We start from the raw sequence: 21,555 nt of genomic DNA on the forward strand, positions 1-21,555 counted from the left end.
ACTACCAAGCTGACATGACCTGCAGCTCCCCCAAGCTACAGATGATCGTACACATCCGAGTCCTCTGGGGTTCGACTATCCAAGCTTCCCCCACAAACTCTTGTGCCACGATCCTGATCTTGCATCCTTGATATGCCTTTCCATCCCTGGTCATATCGCTTGACAATATTCATGGCCTGCTCGTCCATCACTGTGCATTACCATGATCCTGGGGATACATGATCGCACCACCCAATATCTTAGGTCCACAGCCTACTCACACATTGAGCACTGCCATGATATCGGCATCCAAGTCTGCCCCATCAAGTAAATATCTTCGACCGGATGATAAATGCATCAAGTCGTCCTCTCCTTGGCATGACCCTCTTGACCATCCATGATCCTTGGCCCAGCTCCAAGGCACATATATCGATCGATGTATCATAAGCCTTCCTTGTTCTCCACGACCGACCGGTTTCCGTGGATCCCTGTGAGACATCACCTTGCGATGCTCACAAGACTTACCTGTTTGGGTAGGCCACACCCTTGCCCGACTAGCCCTCTATCGTCTCTTTGCTCCACTACAAAGATCAAGAACGCATAGAGTAGTCTAGACAAACCCCTCGAGGATAAAACCTCGAGATATCCCCTTCCCACACAATGTGGCCAGCTCGTCCAACCAACATTGCCCCGAATACCTCCACATAAGGTCATTCAGGCGTGGCACCACCATTGCCCACACAACTGTGCCACGACGGACCCGTCTCCTACGAGTCTGGGCCCTGATCAAAGGAGTAACCCTTCTTGCGGACAGACGTACCATCAATTTTTGACATAGAAATGCCTCTTAATAGTAAAAAAAGATATAAAAAGAGAAATAATCGATCGAACTTTGTTCAGAAAGCAAGCAGCGAGGAAGCTACAGACGAAGCGCCATGAGTTCAGCACAACCAAACTCAAAGACATATTGAGAAATTTAAAGGGCAAATAATAAAGGGATGAAAGGATAATCTAAGCTCAATCTGAAGTGACTCCTCATATAGCCCAAGTAGATCTGGAGGAGGGTCGTTCAGGTCATTCAAGAAGTTATAGTCTAAGTCCACTACTAGCTCACTCTAGAAGTTCCAACTCGAACTCGGAAGGAATCCCAAACTAGGGTTGAATCAGACTCAAGTCATTCAGGTTTAGTATAGATTGAAAACACTCGAGCATGAAGGGCTCTTTAGACTTGTGCTCAACATTCAACCTTTTAGGACTGTACCCAAGGAAGGAGAAGAACCGAAGGACCAGTCCTCTCCTGCATTCTCCGATTCATTCATCCAAAAATACAAATAATGGATGAGGATGGGAAAATGAGCTGAAAGGAAAAGAGGGAAGCAATGCAAAAACCGTGGAATGGAAGACAAGACCAAAGGAAAAGAGGAAAACAGATAGGAAAAATGCTCAAGGAACCAACCTATGGCTGGACACATGATGGAGGCTGTTGGAGAGGATGGTCGTGAGACACTATGAAAATTCAGAAATCACCGTCAACACAAGACTTGAAAGAGAAGATGAGAGCTAAAGGATAAAAGCAAAGAGAGCGAACCTTTACTTATAGGTGCCTCAAATGGTGCAATCAGGCGTCGGGTCAGCCAAGGCCATTGAATGGTCGTTATTTGGCATCACCTCATCTGCTAAGCCGATCCCTTAGACAGTTCATTTATGAGCATGTCTTAAACAGTAGACGCGATGCTTTGAATCTAACACACCTTTTAATGATGACCACCTGATGACTCTTGATTACTCATGATGGTTTTATGATGCGATATTTTTATTTTATCCAAACAATACAAATGTATCGTTTCAATCGAGAGAACAAATGCATGACATGTGTCTTCGACGGAATTGATCTTGTGTACTCTATTTACCTGACCCAGTTTTAGCTCAAACTTAAAAGTAAGAGACATGATACGGATTCTGTTGATCCAAATTTTGCCGACCTAAATTCAATCGATCCTTGCTTTTGCCGACCCAAGATACTTCAATTGACCGTAATCGATATATTTGGAAGGGTTGACTTCGAACTCTCGCACGAATTTTCAAATCATACCATAATCGAAGACGACAAAGTAGACAAGACAATGAACAACCATCATTTGAGATATCAAATCGGAAATATCATGGATAATACACCCAAAATGTGCGAGACGATCCCTTACATTTACCCTCTCATGACTTTTATCTCTATCTACAAATAGCGACTAACAGCAACCCCAAATATGCAATATCTCTCTCTCTCTCCCTCCCTCCACTCATCGAAATCAACTCCAACCCAATATTTTCTTTTACAGATCCAATAATCATCGTCCCACCGTCACCGCTCACTTCATTCATGCCGACCTTCAAATCAAAAATTTGCAGCAACAGATAACATTTAAACCCTCCACAACCATCAAAAGGCACGACTTAAGATTTCAGGCCATGACCGAAAAAACCCCAGCCCCAACTTACGGGTTTGATTCTGACATCGGACAAAGCCCCCAGGCCCCCCTTTAGATAAGGGCGTTGCTTTTAACGCAGATGGCCATTATTCACCATTTACCGTTTACGGCAGCAATAATGAATTTACCTAATAATATCGATGGAAACTGGTCGTCAATCAGTTGAACAGTCCGGACCATCTTACGCAGATGGGATGCAAGAAGACGCGCCCAGGGCACAGCCTCTTATCAACCCACCCTCTTGAAACCATTTATGACGTCTTAGAGCTCTTTGCACAAGGTCAACTACATGCATGCATTGGTCCAGAATAATTTTCTTACACATGCTCCCGACCCAGTCTCATAAAACACATACCATAAACTGTACCGGCTCATGGATGAAACTTCTATCAGCCATGACTATCCAAAAATATGCAACCATGGAGCCCAATAGAATAAAAAACTAAACGGATACAAATAGTGATGATCGAAGTGCATCAGCTAACAAGTTTCTCCCGGTTTTCCTCCATGAGTTTCTGGAGCTCCTTCCTCCCCGCAGAAACTAAGCCTTTCACAATATCAAAAGTAGTCAACCTTATGCTGCAAGATGAAAAAGTTAATGAGCAAAAAAAGTGCCAAAGTATCTTAAATCAGAACAACAGTGATGCAAGTAAAGAATATTACAGTCATAACATCCTCAGGTGAATAGACTAATCCTGAAGTCACAACAAATATACCTGCTGTTTGGTAGATTTTTCAATGCATTGGGGACGAAGCCCCGATACAACCCAATGAAACCATCACGTTTCACAATACCTGCATTTGCATGGCAAAGCCATGGTAAGAAAATATTGATGGTGAATATGGAAATTTAATTACAAGGGGGGTGGCATTAGCTTGTCATTTACTTGAAGGTGTTATTATAATTATGTACCCTATTTTAAGCTTCAAAATCATACAAATTAGAGGATGAGAAATCTTTAACTTGCATTCCTCAGGCCACCTAGCCAACAATCAAGGTTAATGTCAACTCTAACCAACAAAGAATCAGTCAGATTCATCATTCAGACCGTCAGTGATGACCAAAATGTGCACCCCACTTTTCTAGAACCATTGTAAAGCAATGCATATATATCATTTCCCAGCTTTTGTGTGTGTGTTAAGCCAGCTCTGTAAGTCATTCTTTCCTATTACCATCAAGGGTCAGAATTCACAACGTTTGCCAACACAAGCAATTTCATGCACCATTTCTCTTTTTAAGCTCTCACCATCTCTTGAGCTAGGAAGGGGCTGACATGTAGAGGTAACAACTGACATGTTATCTCAATTCATCAGATTGTACATAAGGCACCAATTGAATGAGAGCCAACACCCTAAGTAGTCATTGGATCAGCAAATCAAATAAACTACATAATAACTGAAAGTATCATGTCTTACCCGGAAAAGCATCAAGAACAGTATTGTAGGGCGAGCCTTTCATTTGCATCTGCCTTCTCACAGTATCCAGAGGATAACACATGAGCGTAGCAAGTGTTGCTGACGCTATAGCAGTTGCCATGGATGTCTCTGGTCTCTTTTGATACTTCTCTGGAAGAGATTTCTTCACCCTGTCATTTATATATTAATGAGGAGAATGCCACTTTTACTTCAGAAAAAGTATCAGACTTCCTAAGTTATTAATGGAACATTGAGGCGGTGACCTCACAAGTCAAAAATGCAGAAGTTCACAGCGATATAAGGCGCTATTCCAAGAAGAGAAGGACCAAGACCATTATAAAACGATGCCATCCCTTCTTCCCTCAGCATGTTCACAGCAACCTGGCAAGTAATGAATTCATGCCATTGTATCTATGGCAAAGGAAATACTGAGCATCATGGTTTTTACCTGAGACATAGTTCTGCATCCAGGTTCAACTGCTAGCCTCAGACGCAGCACATCCAAAGGATATGTTATCTATTGAGAAGTGCAAAATAAGTTCAAATTATTGCACATCCTGTATAATGTTACATGTGTAAATGCGTTCTACTGCAGGAGGCAAAACAATCTCAGCAAGTCCAATACAATCACCCACCAGCATGCCCACCTATCCAGCCACATACTTGAACACCCAGACTGACCTATTCACACATACAAAAGCACATCTACACATGATTAAATTGTGTCTTCATATAAAACTCACAAGTGTGGAGGTCATCCCAGCACAAGCCCCTGCAGCAAGCCTCCCAACTACAGAGAGTTCTCCATCTTTTTTCCTGAAAAGTTTCTGAAAGCCAAAATTTTAAAGAGAAAAGTTGCATGCCAAAGATTAAGCTCAAACAAGATATCACAGACTAAGTGAAACCTCAGAAGATTGTCATTATATTAGCCAAATAAAGGAATGTCCATCACCTTGTAAACCTCATAAGAAAAAAGTTGCACAGCACTGTATGGAATTATGCGTATCACCTGAAAATGGTTCACAGACATATTGAGACCAGGGAAAGATCAATAAGAGCATTTGATGCAGCTGGAGAGGTAGCAGATGTCAGAAACCTGGGGAAGATTGCCTTTCCAATAGCCTTTAATACCTTCCTCCTTTCCTATCAATGTAATAGCCTAAAAACAATATGAAGAAGCTAAATTTAAGATCAAATAAGTTACTCCAACAAACACCTAGGCTATCCATCATTAAAAGCATGAAAGGATACAAACATGATGCCACAATTTAAAAAACCTAATAGACACTGCAGCCAAGATACTAGAAATGAAGACAGAAGGGCAAAGTTTTACAGGAGAAAAAGAGCATTAAAATTTATGTTCTTAAATAACCGTAGGATAGAAAGAAAATTTGATCTATTGCCTAAACTAAAGGAAACTTGATCTAGGTCATAATCCTCAATGGTGATGAGCCCTAAAGCTCAATATTTATAAAAAATTAAGACTGGTTTCATCATAAATATATGTATGATCCAATAGCATTATGTAAATTCATACTCATCTGCTGTTCAAATGTTCTTAAATGTCATCAGCTTCCAAGTTATAAGCCCAAAAGATAAGTTATTTCTGCCTTCAACGCACACAATAGAGCCACCACAAGTGACTCTTTACCACTCTATCCACCATGGTTGGACCTCCCAAAGTTCTTCAAATGCAAAAATTTCCAATAAACCATCATGAAAAATATATTCAAGATCTGCCTAGTCATCTCTGCCTTGATATCATCTCTTTCTTGATAGCCAGATTTTAGTTACAAACTTCCAGAACCTGGATAATTAAAAGATCAAACTGAATCACCCTTAAGATTGTAAGAATTAATAAATGAAGACAAGCTTTTCTGTCACTGTGTCCTGAAGTGTGTAACACCATTATTTTCAATCTAGTGGATATATACATGTACAGATACACTTCTATGCAAGCAGACAAGTGCATGAGCACATGTGTGTGCACACATATCTGCATGCATTAGTTTGCGACCCTATAAAATCTTGGCATGAAAATGTACCTATGTAATACATACACATGCCTTGGGATGGACACGTATACATACCCACACAAATTTGCATATATGTGTTTGCATGTTTGACAGTCATGTACAATTCAGGATATACGAGACATGCATACTAAATTTCTTACAGATATTAGAATGGAAAATAAATTTCCTGTCCAACAAACACTTTTAAAGTGAAAAAAGCTTTATAGCACGTAATCACCCAAAAATCGCACATAACTTGATTATAACGATAATAAAGACTTCAACTATTAACACATCTACCAGAAATTGTTCCACTTAAAATAAGACCTTTTTAAAAAGGAAATGAACTTCACTTAATTGGATCATATGCACTATCCTAGCTAATCATTAAAAAATAATAATAAAAAATAAAGTCCATAATCTAAGAACTGCAAGCCAACAGCTCTCCTAAGAATCTTCCTTGGTTTGTCAAAATATTAATTTTTCTTTTTTAATTAATTTTGAAAACATAACCAAATTAAAACAAGTAAATATAGATGATTTTAAGACTTCTCTAGCATGCACCATTATCATTCCCTAAGAGAAATTTATCCTTGTATTTTGAAGTTCCAACTTCTGGCAGAAAAGTGATTTGGGAAGACGAGGAGAGAAAGAAAGGAGAAAGAGAGGGTTTGGCGGGGGTGTTCTTTTCCCTTTGCTTAGTAAAAGACATCAAATATATGTATACACTCAAGATTTATAGGTATGGATATATATGTGTGTACAAACAAAGTGAACTCTCTTTATCAAAACCATATACTTTTCTTTTTGGAGGAAAATAAACACATTTTTTTTGTATATATGCAATATGAATTTCCATTGATTTGTGTATATAATGCACCCTCACACTAATGCATAAATATATACTTTAAAACTCAAGTCCTTATAAAACAACATGCCAAAAGATGATCGTATACGATCTATATACAGATTTCATGATATACAATCTTTTTCAAACTTTGAAAAAATGAAAAGGAGTTCTAGCTTCTAGACTACTAGTCTAGAGGTTTTGTTCAGCCAAGCTACTTCATTGGGCTCAGAGTTCTTTTCAACCTTCAAAGCAAATTCATCACCACAATCTTGTGACAATGTGCATCAAGGTTTGAAATCCTGCGAGACAGAAGTGTCCTAGTTTCTCCATGCAACGGGATGTCTTGCTACCCCCTCCTATCCTGATGGCTGTCCTGGTCATCTAACTCGGTAAATATCCTCTGTTTCTCTCTCCTTCTTCTTTTCTTTCTTTTTTCTTTCTTTCTTTCCTTCTTTTCTTTCTTTTTCTTCTGTCTTCCTTCTTTCCTTTCATTTTTCATTTTTTTCTTATCCCTTCCTTTCTTTCTTTTTTCTTTTTTCTTCTTCTTTCTCTTTGTCTTCATCCTTTTTGTTCCTTCCTTCTTTTCTTTTGCTTCTCCTTTCCTTTCTTTCTTTCATTTTTTTCTCCTTCTTTGCTTTTAGTTTTTTCTTTTCTTCATCTTTTCTTTCTTTCTTTCTATCCTCTTTCTCCTTCTCTCCCCACGTGGATGGGCTTCGAAGTCCCGACCCTGCCCCAATCCCATTTTCTCATAGGAATGGGACAGCATGGTTGGAACGCCCTCCATCCCGTCGGGATGCAGAACTTTGATGTGCATAATGCTTCTGCTATTCACATTCATCTTGCATGATTTTACATTCCACATGAGAACACCCTTCAATCTTATAGAGGGAGATAATAGAAGCATTAAGCACATTGTACCATAAGCACAATTCATGGCTATTTAAAACAAAACAAGCTCGTAATTGTGATGCCTAGAAAGATTAAGAAAATTTCACTTTCTCATAGATCATGCATTATTTCACATTATCAGAGAAGTCTCACATGCCCAATGTTGGGGCATCACCACTCACCACTGTGTGTCTATGTAAATGTGTGTGTGCGTGTGCACATGAATGAGAGAAAGAACCCAATTATAGCTACTTCTATCCTACCAACCTCTATCCCTTGCATACTTTCAACCAATGGTGGATACCACAAGTTACGAGCATCAAATAAGTCCTAACTCCTTGGGATACGTTCCATCTCTATCATTTGGAACTATGCCTACAACTGGGCCAGATTGGAACGAGGGCAAGAATGATCTACGCCCAACCTAGTCTTCTCTAGGCCATGATTTTAGACCCAGACCCGCCCACAGACCAGCCAAGTCAAGTCTATGAAATTTTTTTAGATCCACCAAGGTCATCCAAGCTGGGTTAGGTTCAACACAAATCAAACCCAAAACAATGCATTTGCATCTGGATTGAGTTGAGTCTAAGTTTCCATCTAGTGTAAGATTAGAAAGATATGAGAAACCTCCCACTTCTTTCAGAGATATGCAATCGATGACAACCTTGAGCACCTTCCATTATTCCACCGTCTGACCTTCAAAAATTTGGTGTCTGAACCCCCTTTGCTCAATAAATCAACCTAGAAATGCTGCTGTTTGTGGTCATTTTTCCTGTTTCCCTCCTCTTCATCTTCCCTGAATCAACTCATCTTTGCTCTGACTTATAATTCATATAACCATCCTATTAGGTTTGCTACATCCGTTTTTCCAAACATGCATTCTACCATCTCTGAGGATATCATTTCTATGGCTTTCTATGCTACCATCTTTCCTAGAAAAAGGTAGCGGATCAAGTCCTTTATCCTAGTCGGGGTGATTCTTCTCCTTGAAGTAGGACCGTATAGCAACAGTCCAGCTCCTCCTAAGTTATCCAAACGTCTGGTCGTGAACAAGGTTGTGGTGAATGTACGAAGCAGGCAGCACAACATGATGGACAGAGAGGATTTCAGAACGCATAAGAAGCAAAAACATCTGTTCGCACCTCGATGAAGCCAATTCCCTTCTTCCCACTTCCGTCGGCAGCCCGCAGCCCATGAGTCTGAAAAAAAGGAGCATTGGATGTCAAACTTGAATCAACAAGAAAAAATCCCATCAGCTTCACAAGAATCTCCATCGAACAAAAAAATCCTGGAGGCAATCATCTACTGGTATGCTAATGGGAGTAGAAACCAGGGAAGTACAGAGACAGAGTGAGAGGTCATCCGGCCATTGTAAGGAGGGAGGCAATGGGGGCATCGCAGAGAAAGCGGCAGGGAGGCCGGAATTCGTCCTGGGACGATCCGAACCAGATACTGGGGAACGGGAAAGAAAAATCTAGGGCTCGAGGGAGGGAGAGAGAGGGAGAGACGAATGAAGGGAAGGACAAGTGCGTATATTTATCATTTTATTGGAAGTATATATGGTTTTTTCCTTCTTTTTTTGGGGAGGGGGAGGGGGGGGGGGGGGGGGGGAGTGTTTTGTGCTGTGGGGGGCGGTGTGGTGGGGGTGTGGGGTGTGGGTGGACCTGCATGAGGAGCTTGATTCGATCGAGAGGGGCAGTAACGGTCTTGGCGGCGGCACCAGCGATGGCGCCGGCGGAGAAGAGTGCCACCCCATCCGGGACCAAGGCCAGCAACGCCCGCGGGTGCCTCACCAGCTGCGCCGCCGACGGGAATCCATCCTTCTCCCTCTCCACAACCAAGGAGCACAAGCCGCTGCTGTTATCATTGTTACTGTTATTGCCCTGGTCGCCGCTGCCTCTGCTGCTGCTGCCACCCGAGGAGACGGAAGCGAACAGGCGGCGAGACGTGGCGGGCCGCGGCCCAACCCAAGAAGAAAGAGGAGGTTCGCAATCTCCGGCCAAGGTGTCCTTCTGGAGGGCCGGCACGTGACGCCATATCAGCACTCCTTCTCTCCTCCCCATCGCCTACCCCTGCCCCCCGCCTCCTCCCCTCAACGATTCACTTCCCTCCCAGGGGGAACAACGAAACGAGGAGAGGATAGAGAAGAGAATAGTAACAGAGGAGGAGCGGGCCTTGGGTCAGATTGGGGGTAGCGCACACCCGGGAGTTTTGTCTTTACTACGAGACAGCACGGTGCTGGCTGTGGAGCAGCGTAGCGGATGCGTTTCTGCGGGGTGCTGCCGTGTTGGTAGACTGAGCGAGGTCTGTGGTCCTAATTATCCCGAATTACTCGCAAAAATATCAGCGAAGCAACCTTCTCCCCATCTCCTCTCTCTCGGCTTTTTTTTTTCTTTTTTTTGTCGCTTTCTGTGTAAATCTGCTTTTGATAAAAATGATCAGATGGTAATTTTTTCCGACTCATCTGATGCTCGTTCCAATTTAATTTGAATAAATAAATTTTATTTAATTTAATTAAAATTTAAAATATATTGAAATAGATGTTCATCATTCAGTCGGCTATCTCACGATCTTATTTCCATACCGGCTAAATCTGTAATGACTATCTCTCATCTTCATCTCCTCATCGACTAAATGTGCGACATAATGAATTGGGCCGACTTGAGTCGATGGAATGAGACAAAGTCAGCGTTTGACCGACTTTGTTTGGCACACGAACAATATCTGACCGACAACGTTCGACATACAATCGGCGTCTGACTAATGACTTCCTCGACATTCTACCGACTATTTTGATCCAGCAAATCTATGGATCAAACGACGGTTATCCGGCACGAGCATTAATTACTCACAGTCATGGGGCATAATAGTCACTCACAAACTGCCCATTATTCGGCTTTGATGGCGATTAATGAGGTAACTACCCAGTAAATATTATAATCTCTACGTCCCGAATATTCAGAGATAGGAGTTATATAGTAATGACTTTCTTCATCCTATATAAAGTGGTAAGCAAAGAGGGATTTAGTAAGTTTTTTTAATCACAAATTTTTTGTTCTCATTTTTGGCTCTCTACTATTCTCTTTTTCCAAGTGACTTAAACATCGGAGGATTCTTCATTGGACAACTTCTGGTAAGTGGACTTTATTTTGCAGATTCCCTACTGTCTAGCACTCAGGAGCTACAACTCAGCTCACCATCGATCATCTCGTCGGAGATTGGCAGCAACAGAATGGATATAAATTTTAGAAAAAAATCTGAAGTAGATTCAAGTAGGATGTAGATAATAATATGTTATTGACTCTAAGATTGATTTTGATGATTTTAAAATATTGAGTATAAATGATACTAATCATGTATTTCAAGAATGTATGATATTAATCTGAAGTAGGATAGTGTGTCGGTGAGATTGTGCGTGATTTTTTTTTTTGAGAGATGTCCAACCCAATTATTGTGCAAGACCTTGAAGATCTACTGGGTTGGCTTATTACAGTAGCCACTCAATTTAGTGATTTATCAAGAGATAGTGGGTCGCTGAATGCTCTTTAGATGGCTGTAAAACTTGATGGCCTAGCGACATCTCTGCAATGGAAGAGGAGTACTTGTTTGCTTGTTCAAGGGCGAGGCTTTAAAGGATATCTCACTGATACGAAGAGGAAGCCTGCTACTAGTGAGCAAGATGTGGCTCAATGGAGAATAGAGAACTCTGTTGTTCTAATGTTTCTTCTCAATACCATGATACAGAGTGTGACCAAGAGTGTGCAGCTACTAGAGACTGCACATGAGGTCTAGGAGATGGTGGCCCAGATATTCTCACAGAAGCAGAATTTTGCCCAAACGTTTGAGATACATTCTCGATTGCATTAGCTCTATCAGGGAAATTTATTTGTTATGGAGTATGCCACCAAGTTGAAGCGTCTCTGGTCTGAGGCAGATTATTATAGAATTTTTGTTCCATAATGCTCTGTTGATGTTGATGGGTTCCAGAAGCATTTAGAGGAAGAACGGGTTCAGGACTTCCTGTGTGGCCTGAATCCGGAGTTTGAGTCTGTCAGAGTTCAGCTTCTAGCAAAAGATACATCGCCTAGTCTGGGTCAAGTCTTCTCTACTATTTTGAGTGAGGAGATACGGCAACGAGGGACCTTCGAATCCAGCAGTTCTATAAGATCTGCTCTTACTGTGCAGCCACAGCAGTTGGGTGAGAAGGCATGCTTTCATTGCAAGAAGTCTGGACACACCAAGGCATTTTACTAGGATCTCTATGGCCGCTCAAATCTGCTTGGGTGTGGTAGTCGAGGCCGTGGTGATAGTGGTGGTCGTGGAAGAACTAGAGGTTGAAGTCATGATCGTCGACTTGATCAATCACCACATACTCCTCAACTATAGACTTTCAAGCATTTAGCCATAAAATTGGACTTTTTTTCCTTCTACTTTTTTTCTTTCTGGAAAAAGAAATGAACTATAAAAGAAGAAAGGGGCTGTCTGGATCCCGTGATTCACGAGTGAATTCCATTAAAAAAATCTCCTTAAGTTATCAAGCCAAAGCACTCCAAAGAATGAGTTTTTCCATGCTTGGCCAAGAGGAGTCGACTCTTGGTGAAGTAGAGTTGACTCTAGTACGTCGGAAGAAGACTGGCATGCAAACAAGTCGACTCAAAGAAGATCCAAACCGACTCGATCTCAAAAGATAGAGAACAATTTTTTCAGACCCTGTGGTCGAGCTGTCTCGTTAGGAATTTGAGTTAACTCTTAGGCAACTGGAGTCGACCCCAAGGGAAATAGAGTCGATCCTGATGAATACTTAATTTAAGTCACTAGAAGTACTAAATATTATAATAATTGATATTATTTTATTAAATTTTGATATTTTCTAGTCTATTTTATAGGTGATTGAGAGTTTAGGTTCATACGATTCAAATTGAACTCAAATCGACTCAGATTTGAGTGAACCAGGCAACCCACTCCTATTCCAGTGTGAACGCGACTTAAAGATCAACGGATCAGAAAAAATCTCTTCAATTAAAGATTCAGATTAGAAGATAAATGGAACAAAGTGTGAACATAACTTATTGATCAATGGAGGAGAAGCAAGAGGTTGATCTAAAGGTTCTTATTTACGTTGCCATCTTTTTTTATAAAATCCTAAATTCTCTTGCATCTCTGCTCATGAGAAATCAACCACACCAAATTCTTTCCTTTCTTAAATCCCAAGCCCCATTCCCTCTTCTATAAATAAGCCTCAACATTTTCTTCTCTTCTCCATCAAGCCAATCTTAAATTCTCTTCAAGCTCCTCTCTCTTCCTCTCGTTTCAGAAGTCTAGGGGAGGTATTAACTCTAGTACGCCTTCTATTAAATTTAGGAGAGGTCCTAATCTTAGTGCTGTAATCTTTTCTCATCTATATATCCTCTTCTATCTACTTTTCTTTCTTGAAGTTTCTACACCAAGCCTTCCAACCATCCTGCCGCTGTCTGCTCAGAGAAAGATGAAGGATTCAAAGAAGCACATCCACTATTAAGCGCAGCGAGAAAATCAACTTAGTTTCGTTGTTCTTGTATCGAACTTTTATTTCTTTTCCATTATATGCTTCTTTATTTAATCAATAAAAAATATTTTTATTGCAATCTCTTTATTTCTTTCTTAGTTTCTTACAATCTACTATTCTTTTCTTTTATGTTTTCAAAATAATCAACCTAAGATCTCTACGGATATGATTGCAACTCATCCTATTTACATAGTAGTGAGTAAGATTAATTTTAGTGTACTATAACTCGTATCAAATTTTGACACCATTGTCGGAGATCTTGATACGATTATTTTGAAAAAAAATCAAAAAAAAAAATAGTACTTTATTTTTTTAGTTGATTATTTTTTTCTTTTGCACTCTTATTCTTCATACTTTATTTTACTGATTGATAATTTATTTTTTATTATTAATTAATTTACTTTAATTATTTAATTATTTTTTATTTATTTTTAAAAAAATTTATATCTTATATTACTTTTCAGTTATGGTAGATTTACTGCTTTCTAGCTAGATTACTTTATTTATATGCATTGAAATTTTTTTTTGCTTTCTATAGCTTAGTGATTTATTATATTCTATAGTTTAAAATAATTTACTATTTTATATAATTAATGATTTTTTATTTTTTAAGTAGATTAGACTCCTTGTCTTTTATTTAGATTACGTAGTTACCTTTTATTCTTAACTGTGAGATTATCTTATTTGCATAGTTAAGTAATTATCTTATTTATTACTGCTCATTATTCATAGTGCTTTACTATTTTTCATAGCTTAGAATAATTTATTATCTTAAAAATTAATTTAATTTATTACTTTATTTGTAGGTTACCTATTTATCTTTTAATCTTAGCATTATTTACTTTTTATTTAGTTAGATTCACTAGATCTTCTCATACCTAATTAATCTAATTTAAAACTTACCTCTTATTTTTTTTGCTTAAAAATAACATAATATAAAAATAATACAAAGACACAACATAACACTTGACTAATATAAATAAACTAATTAAATCTTAAAAGCTACTTAATATGTTTGAACATTTTTTTTTGCATTGCATATTTTCATAAAATATTTTAAGTGTATTTAATCCAATTAAATAAGATAAGGTGGAGATTTGATCACCTTCTTTGGTTCACAAATCACAATCCTGCATGTACATTGACCTAAGTCTCTAACTTAAAATTAATTAGACGTTGGCTCCTAAGGACTCTCGAGCTTAGTAGGATAAGAAATCCTAAAAGTTAGATTGGATTCAGGTTAGTCAGTTTAACTGGTGTCTAGGAAAGTGGCTAAAAAATTACATCCTGAAGGAAGGTGGTTCATTAATTGGTTTCGTTCGCTTATCTGACCAACTCAATTGGTATCTAAGAAAAGTAATAGGAGACCCCCACCAATCTTACACTTATCTGACCAGTTGAGTGGCTAGTCTACTACTTGAAGTACTCGAAGGTGACCTTGACAGTTAGGAGCTATCTAGATCTAGGATAATCTATAGTCAGGATTGATTAAACCACTTGACTGTTAACTAAAAATATCAAACCTAATTAATTCTTCTATCTCATCTGAGCCTTAGAACTCCTTTGGTTCTCTTTTTTAGAACTCTTTTCTCTCTTCCTCCTCCTTTTCTCCTCTTCTCTTTCAAAAAAAAAATACTGAAATTAAAACTCGATGAGATCTTTTGGATGAATACTAGGACGTCGATTATTACAATCTAATTTACACCCACTAAACCTAGAATTAGAAAGAACAATTCGAACAAAGCGAGTCAAAACCATAGATTTAATCAAGTGACTGACCCACCATAATAATTAAGGGAGTACTTTACCCCCTCATCTTACACTTACTCGCCATGTATTCAGCCTCCTCCTATGGAGGCAGCACAATACAAAATCAAGTCCAGCATTATTCAAATGCTACCATCATTCTATAGACTGTCGAACGAGGATCCATACAAACACTTGGACAAATTTTTTGAAATATGCTCCACAGTAAAAATCCAAAACTTCTCCGATGATGCCCTCAGGTTGAAACTATTTTCTTTCTCATTTAAGGACAAAGTCAAGCATTGGTTAAACTCCCTAAATTCTATAACCATTTCAACTTGGGCCATTTTCAGAGAGAGTTCTTTAGGAAATATTTTTTAATTAAAAAAATAAATCAAATTAGAAAAGCGATTATTAGTTTTTTCTAATTAGATGGTGAATTTTTTCACGAGACATAGGAAAGGTTAAGAGACCTCATTCGTAAATGCCCCCACCACGCTGTCCCCAAATGGTAACTTGTTCAGTATTTTTACGATGGTCTATCAGAGAAACATTGACAAATGATCGATGCATCATGTGGTGGGATATTTATGTTAAAGAGTGAGGATGAGGCTTGGTAGCTTTTTGAAACACTTAATGAGAACTCCCTGCATCATATATCTGTTACCTTTAGAAAATAGTCCATGCTTCAACAGAAAAAAAGTGAAATCTATCAGATTGAAAATATCATAGATATCCACAGTAAGGTAGATGAATTGTTCCAGAAATTAGACCGTCTCCTGAATGCTGAACACTCCCCGATTCCACCTAACCTAGTCCAAGATGTTTGTGTATTGTGTGCAAGCCCGACCCATTTAATTAGTGAATGCCCAGCCATACCTTAATTTTCTGAGTTTGTATACGAGCAGATCCAGCAAGCTCAAATATAACAAGCTCGTAGATCAGGAAATGATCTATGTTCAAATACTTATAACCTCGACTGGAGAAACCACCCAAATTTTTTCGAGAGACCACAGTCAGTGGTTGGCCTTGCTATACCTAGACCTAACTATCGGGACCTGACATACAGGCATGGACCATACCACCAGTTTCAAAATGCTTCTCAACCATCTACCACTGGTGACAACTCAGCTTTTGAAGAGAAAGTTCTGAAAATGCTAGAACGATTAGAAGTCAACACCCGGAGCCTTAACTCCCACACGCAATCTATTGCTAAGCTAGAGACTCAAATAGGTCAACTAGCAACCGCATTCAATAAGAGGGAAGGAGAAAAATTATCTAGCTAACATGAGAGCAATCCGAGAGGACAATTAATGGTTGAGAGTTTCAATGCCCCAGAAATATTTTTTGAATATGCCAAATCAATTATGACTCTCAAAAGTGAGAAGATCATTGAACACGTGAGTAAAACCAATGAGACCAACTCTAAACCTCTGAAATAAGCATGAATTATCCAAGAACAAGGAGGATCTAATAGTAGAGAATGAACCAACTGTACTGACATCACCTTACTTGCCTAAAGCTCCATTTTTGAGTGCCCTAAAAGCCCCTACTCTTATGGATAAGAAGGGAGGAAGACTCGATGAGATATTAAAATTGTTTAAGTAAGTCCAAATTAATCTCCTTCTTCTAGATGCAATCAAACAAATCCCAGCTTATGCAAAATTTTTGAAAAAATTATGCACCCAAAAATGTAAATCTCGATCACAACTTCCAAAGAAAGTATTCCTCACTGAATAAGCTAGCTCTGTCTTCCAGCATGCTATCCCTCAAAAGTTTAAAGATCTAGGTGCCCCTACCATTTCTTACATTATAGGAGACTTTCACATTGAACAAGCTCTTCTGAACCTAGGGGCCAGTGTGAACCTTTTACCTAGCTCGGTATATGAACTTTTTGGATTCGGAGAACTGAAACCTATGTTAGTCACTTTGCAGTTAGCTGATAGATCAATTAAGACACCACATGGGATGATCGAGGATTTTTTGATCAAGATAGATGAGTTATATTTTTCAATTGATTTTTTAGTCCTTGACATGGAACTGAGTGGCAATCCAAGACAAATTTTTATTGTCTTAGGCAGACCCTTCCTAGCTGCGACAAATGTGTGCATTGATTGTAGGACAGGAGTTATGGACGTATCGTTTGAGAATAAGAAATTGAGATAGAATGTGTTCGGTGCATCCCAGAGACGATCAACGGATAGTTGCTTCGAAATAGATATATTCGAGGATATCATAGAGGAAGCAACATCAATAATTTTTGTATATAATTTTCGAGACACCCAGTTGACGCATTTTGCAGTGGATGACTGTGATATGGAGAGAGATAGTGAAGAAGTAAATACTCTAGTTGATACATCAAATACTGAAATTACTCTCCTTTGGACATCAAGTATAAGCCATTGTCCACATTAGCTGATACACCCATAGTCCTATCATTAGAATCACCACCTGTACTAAAATTGAAGCCACTCCAGCTGCACTCAAGTATGCATTCCTAGGAACTAATGACACCTTTTCAATGATCATAGCATGAGACTTGACCCTGGATCAGGAAGCACAATTAGTTAGTATTCTGAAGAAAAATAAAGAGACTATCGACTAGTCCATTACTGATCTAAAAAGAATTGATTCCTCTATCTGTATGCACCATATTCATTGTGAGGCAAATGCCAAACCCCATCGAGACATACAGAGGAGATTGAACCAGAATATATGAAAAATAGTGAAGAAAGAGATGGTAAAATGGTTAGATATTGAAAATATCTATCCCATATCTGATAGTAAACGGGTCAGTCCTATCCAAGTACGTAGTACTTAAGAAATCAAATATTACTGTGGTGAAGAATGAAGAAGATGAATTGCTTTCCACTCACACACCATCTGGTTGGCGAGTGTGCATTGACTATAAAAAATAAAATGCCATTACTAGGAAGGATCATTTTTCATTATCCTTTATCGATCAAATCCTAGAACGACTAGCAAGTCAATATTTTTTCTATTTTTTGGATGATTATTTGGAGTACAATCAGATGCCTGTATTCTTGGATGACTAAGAGAAAACCACCTTCATTTGCCCTTATGGCACTTTCATTTTTCAACGTATGCCATTCGGGCTCTGCAATGCACCAGCTATATTTTAACTGTGCATCTTGATCATTTTCTCAGATACGATGGATAAATATCTCGAAGTATTCATGGATGATTTCTTCATATTTGGAACCACCTTTGAGGATTGTCTCCATAACCTCTCCAAAGTCTTTAAGCACTGTATGGAGATAAATTTGATTTTAAGTTGGGAAAAGAGTCATTTCATAGTTCGAAAAGAAATCATATTGGAACATATTATTTCTGAAAGAGAGATTGAGGTAGACAAAGCCAAAATCGAGGTCATCTCAAAACTACCACCTTCCACTTTGGTTCGATAAATACGATCCTTTTTAGGTCACACTAGATTTTACAGATGTTTCATCAAAGATTTTAGCAAGATATCGAGATCCTTGTGTAATCTGTTGGTCAAAGATATGCCATTTATTTTTAATGAAGAATATCTACAAGCCTTCCACATATTACGAATAGTCCTGATAATAGCACCCATAATAAAATCCCCTGATTAGTCCTTCTCATTTAAAATCATGTGTGACGCTTTTGATTTCGCAATAGGAGCCGTCTTAGGTCAAAGAATCAACAAAGAGCCACATGTGATCTATTATTCTAGTAAAAGTCTATTCGATGCCCAATTGAACTATGCCATGATGGAAAAAGAGCAACAACAGTGGTATTTTCCCTTGATAAATTTTGTTCATATCTGTTAGGGTCTAAGGTTCTAATGTATTCTGATCACATGGCTCTAAAATATTTACTCTCAAAGAAAGATATTAAACCGTGATTGATCAAATTGATCTTTCTACTCCAAAAATTTGATCTAGAAATTCGAGATAAGAAGAATTCTAAAAATATAATAGCTGATCATATTTCTAGAATCTTAGTTGATCACATGATGGGTACAGATGAGATCAAAAAAAAAAATTTTGATAAACAATTTTTTGCAACCTCCTCTGATCAAATCTCATAGTTTGCTCACATCATTAACTACTTGACAACAAGACGAGTTCCATTTCGTTAGACCAAATAGGAGAAGGATCAATTTTTTTCATAGGTCAAACATTATTATTGGGAGGAATCTGAATTATTCAATCATTGCCCTAACCAAGTAATTCGACGTTGTGTTCCTGAGAGTGAGTATCAAAGTATATTTATCTTTTGCTACTCTCATACATGCAGGGGACACTTCAGTGGGAAGAGAACAACCACAAAAGTGTTACAAAGTGAATTTTATTGGCCGATATTATTTAAAGATGCACATAAATTTTGTCTTGAGTGCTTGTACTGTCAGCAGATGGAGAATATTTCTAAAAAAAATATGATGCCCCTATCCCCCATTTTAATTGTGAAAGTTTTTGATATTTGGATAATCGATTTTATGGGCCCCTTTTCTCCATCCTACGGATACGATTACGTTTTGGTTGCGATAGATTATGTATCTAAATGGATTGAGACTATGGCAACCAGGATAAATGATCACAAGATGATAATCAAATTCATCCAATAGAACATCTTAAGTCAATTTGGTTGTCCAAGAGCCATTATTAGTGACGGAGGTGCACACTTTATGAATAGGCACTTTGAAAATTTAATGAAAAAATATAGAATCACTCACAAAGTTGCCACACTATACTACCCCCAAATTAGTGACCAAGTGGAAGTCTCCAATAGGGAGATCAAATGAATTCTCGAGAAGACAGTTAGGTCGGATCGAAAAGATTAATCTGGGTGATTAGATGATGTATTATGGGCCTACCGTATTGCACACAGGACTCCGATAGGAATATCTCCTTACCGACTCATTTTTGAAAAAATCTGTCATCTACCGGTAGAGCTAGAACACCGTACATTTTGAGCTATAAAGCAATTCATTTTCGACATGAAAAATGCAGATAGTAATAGAAGACTATAATTGAACAAATTAGAAAAGCTATGCAATGAAGCATACGAAAGTTCACGAATTTATAAGGCTCGAACTAAGGCTTATCATGATAAATATATTTCATAGAAAATGTTCAAACCTAATCAAAAAGTGTGGCTTTATAATTTGAGATTGTGACTATTCTCTGAAAAACTTCATTCACATTGAAATAGACCATATGTCATAACTCAGGTGTTCTCTCATAGAGCAATTGAAATCAAAGTTCCTAAGTAGGGAAACACCATCAAAGTAAATGGCCAACGATTGAAATATTATGTGGATGAAATCAGAGATGGTGAGTAAGTTGACTCAATTGAATTACAGGATCCAGTCTACAATTAAACTTTAGCTTGATCTGGCTGAGGATCTTAAACTTAACACTTATTGGAAGACAATCCAATATTTTATTTTTCAATTATCCAGATTTTTTTATTTTATAGGAATCTAATAAAGACAACTAGCTAAGTTGAGGGGAGAATGTTAGAAAACCGCTACAATTTCGTACGTATAGTTTAAATTTTTTTTAAATATCTATACAATAAAAATAAATAAATTAAAATAATTTTAATTTACACATGTACCAGATCTAATCTAAAATTTATAGTAAAGATTTAGATATGAACAAGTAACCACAATCTGAAATCTAAAAAAGAAAAACAATCGTTAGCCAAAAACAAGTTGGAGATCAGATCTCCATACCTCGGATCCTGCAAATATTTTGGATTCTGATCGTAGCTGCGCACGCGTCCAACCTCCAACCTCTACTGGTATCTACACAAAGATGTCTGATCAAAGCATCAAGATTATCAATGTACTAGCACTTTGCAGATCTCGCTCTTCATCCTTGGATCTAGATCTCTTCTTCTAGATCTCGAAGAAGGAGATCGCTGTGCGAACTCTTTCACACAGATCCAACGGGATCTGAACTAGATTACCATGAAGAGAAGAAGAACCCTTCTTCTCTTCTTTTCTCTCTTTTTCTATCTTAGATCTGATCTCTATTAGATCTTAGGCATTGGATGATAAGTGTTGGGTATAAAATACCCTCGGCCGAAGTTCTTGGCGGGATTGACCCTCGCAAGTCTCTTCCGACTTTCGACTGCTGTTGGTGAACTCCCATCGCTCCGCTTGGACCCCTACGGGAGCCGGGCTTCATCCTTGACTCCAATGGCTGCAGACAGACTTCGTCCGGACTCCTACGGGAGCCGGACTCCAACCGCAAGTAGACTTCGCCCGGACTCCTACGGGAGCCGGGCTCCGTCCTCAACTTCAACTGCTGGTAAGCCTTGTCCGGACTCCTACGGGAGCTGGACTTCACCTTTGACTTTAATTGCAGGAAGACTCCACCCGGACTCCTACGGGAGCCGGGCCTCGTCCTCGACTCCAACGGGTGCAGACAGACTTCGTCCGGACTCCTACGGGAGCCGGACTCCGCCCACGACTTCAACCGCAAGTAGACTCTGCCCAGACTCCTACGGGAGTCGGGCTCCGTCCTCAACTTCAACTGCTGGTAAGCCTTATCCGGACTCCTACGGGAGCCGGACTTCGCCTTTGACTTTAATTGCAGGAAGACCCCACCCGAATTCCTACGGGAGCCGGACCTCATC

The 21,555-nt window shown here is 38.8% G+C and overlaps 2 protein-coding genes across 2 annotated transcripts; one reads left to right on the forward strand and one right to left on the reverse strand.

The window, feature by feature from the left end:
• Positions 1–2,732: 2,732 nt before the first annotated feature.
• LOC105046228 (probable envelope ADP,ATP carrier protein, chloroplastic) lies at positions 2,733–9,903 on the reverse strand. Its single transcript, XM_010924741.4, has 10 exons — positions 9,296–9,903; positions 8,774–8,830; positions 4,975–5,037; positions 4,831–4,887; positions 4,622–4,705; positions 4,327–4,395; positions 4,147–4,259; positions 3,879–4,048; positions 3,179–3,257; positions 2,733–3,041 (listed from the first exon to the last, which is right to left on the reverse strand). Exons 1-10 carry the CDS (start codon positions 9,692–9,694, stop codon positions 2,939–2,941), a joined length of 1,194 nt encoding a protein of 397 aa, XP_010923043.1. The 5' UTR covers positions 9,695–9,903; the 3' UTR covers positions 2,733–2,938.
• Positions 9,904–11,180: 1,277 nt separating this feature from the next.
• Positions 11,181–11,885, forward strand: LOC140858065 (uncharacterized). Its single transcript, XM_073257505.1, has 3 exons — positions 11,181–11,417; positions 11,499–11,561; positions 11,619–11,885. Exons 1-3 carry the CDS (start codon positions 11,181–11,183, stop codon positions 11,883–11,885), a joined length of 567 nt encoding a protein of 188 aa, XP_073113606.1.
• The last annotated feature ends 9,670 nt before the right edge of the window (positions 11,886–21,555 follow it).

The sequence above is a fragment of the Elaeis guineensis genome, chromosome 5 (genome assembly GCF_000442705.2).
Source record: "Elaeis guineensis isolate ETL-2024a chromosome 5, EG11, whole genome shotgun sequence".
NCBI lineage: Eukaryota > Viridiplantae > Streptophyta > Magnoliopsida > Arecales > Arecaceae > Elaeis > Elaeis guineensis.

What these genes read in the sequence shown, in the direction of transcription:
- LOC105046228 (XM_010924741.4), bottom strand. Translation starts at nt 9,694, where the DNA reads ATGGGGAGGAGAGAAGGAGTGCTGATATGGCGTCACGTGCCGGCCCTC. An exon ending in AGGGAATTGGCTTCATCGAG is followed by an intron (nt 5,038 to 8,773) that starts GTGCGAACAGAT and finishes TATTGTTTTTAG; the next exon opens with GCTATTACATTGATAGGAAA. An exon ending in TTTCTTATGAGGTTTACAAG is followed by an intron (nt 4,706 to 4,830) that starts GTGATGGACATT and finishes TTTGGCTTTCAG; the next exon opens with AAACTTTTCAGGAAAAAAGA.
- LOC140858065 (XM_073257505.1), top strand. Translation starts at nt 11,181, where the DNA reads ATGGCTGTAAAACTTGATGGCCTAGCGACATCTCTGCAATGGAAGAGG. An exon ending in TACTAGAGACTGCACATGAG is followed by an intron (nt 11,418 to 11,498) that starts GTCTAGGAGATG and finishes CGATTGCATTAG; the next exon opens with CTCTATCAGGGAAATTTATT. An exon ending in TGAAGCGTCTCTGGTCTGAG is followed by an intron (nt 11,562 to 11,618) that starts GCAGATTATTAT and finishes GATGGGTTCCAG; the next exon opens with AAGCATTTAGAGGAAGAACG.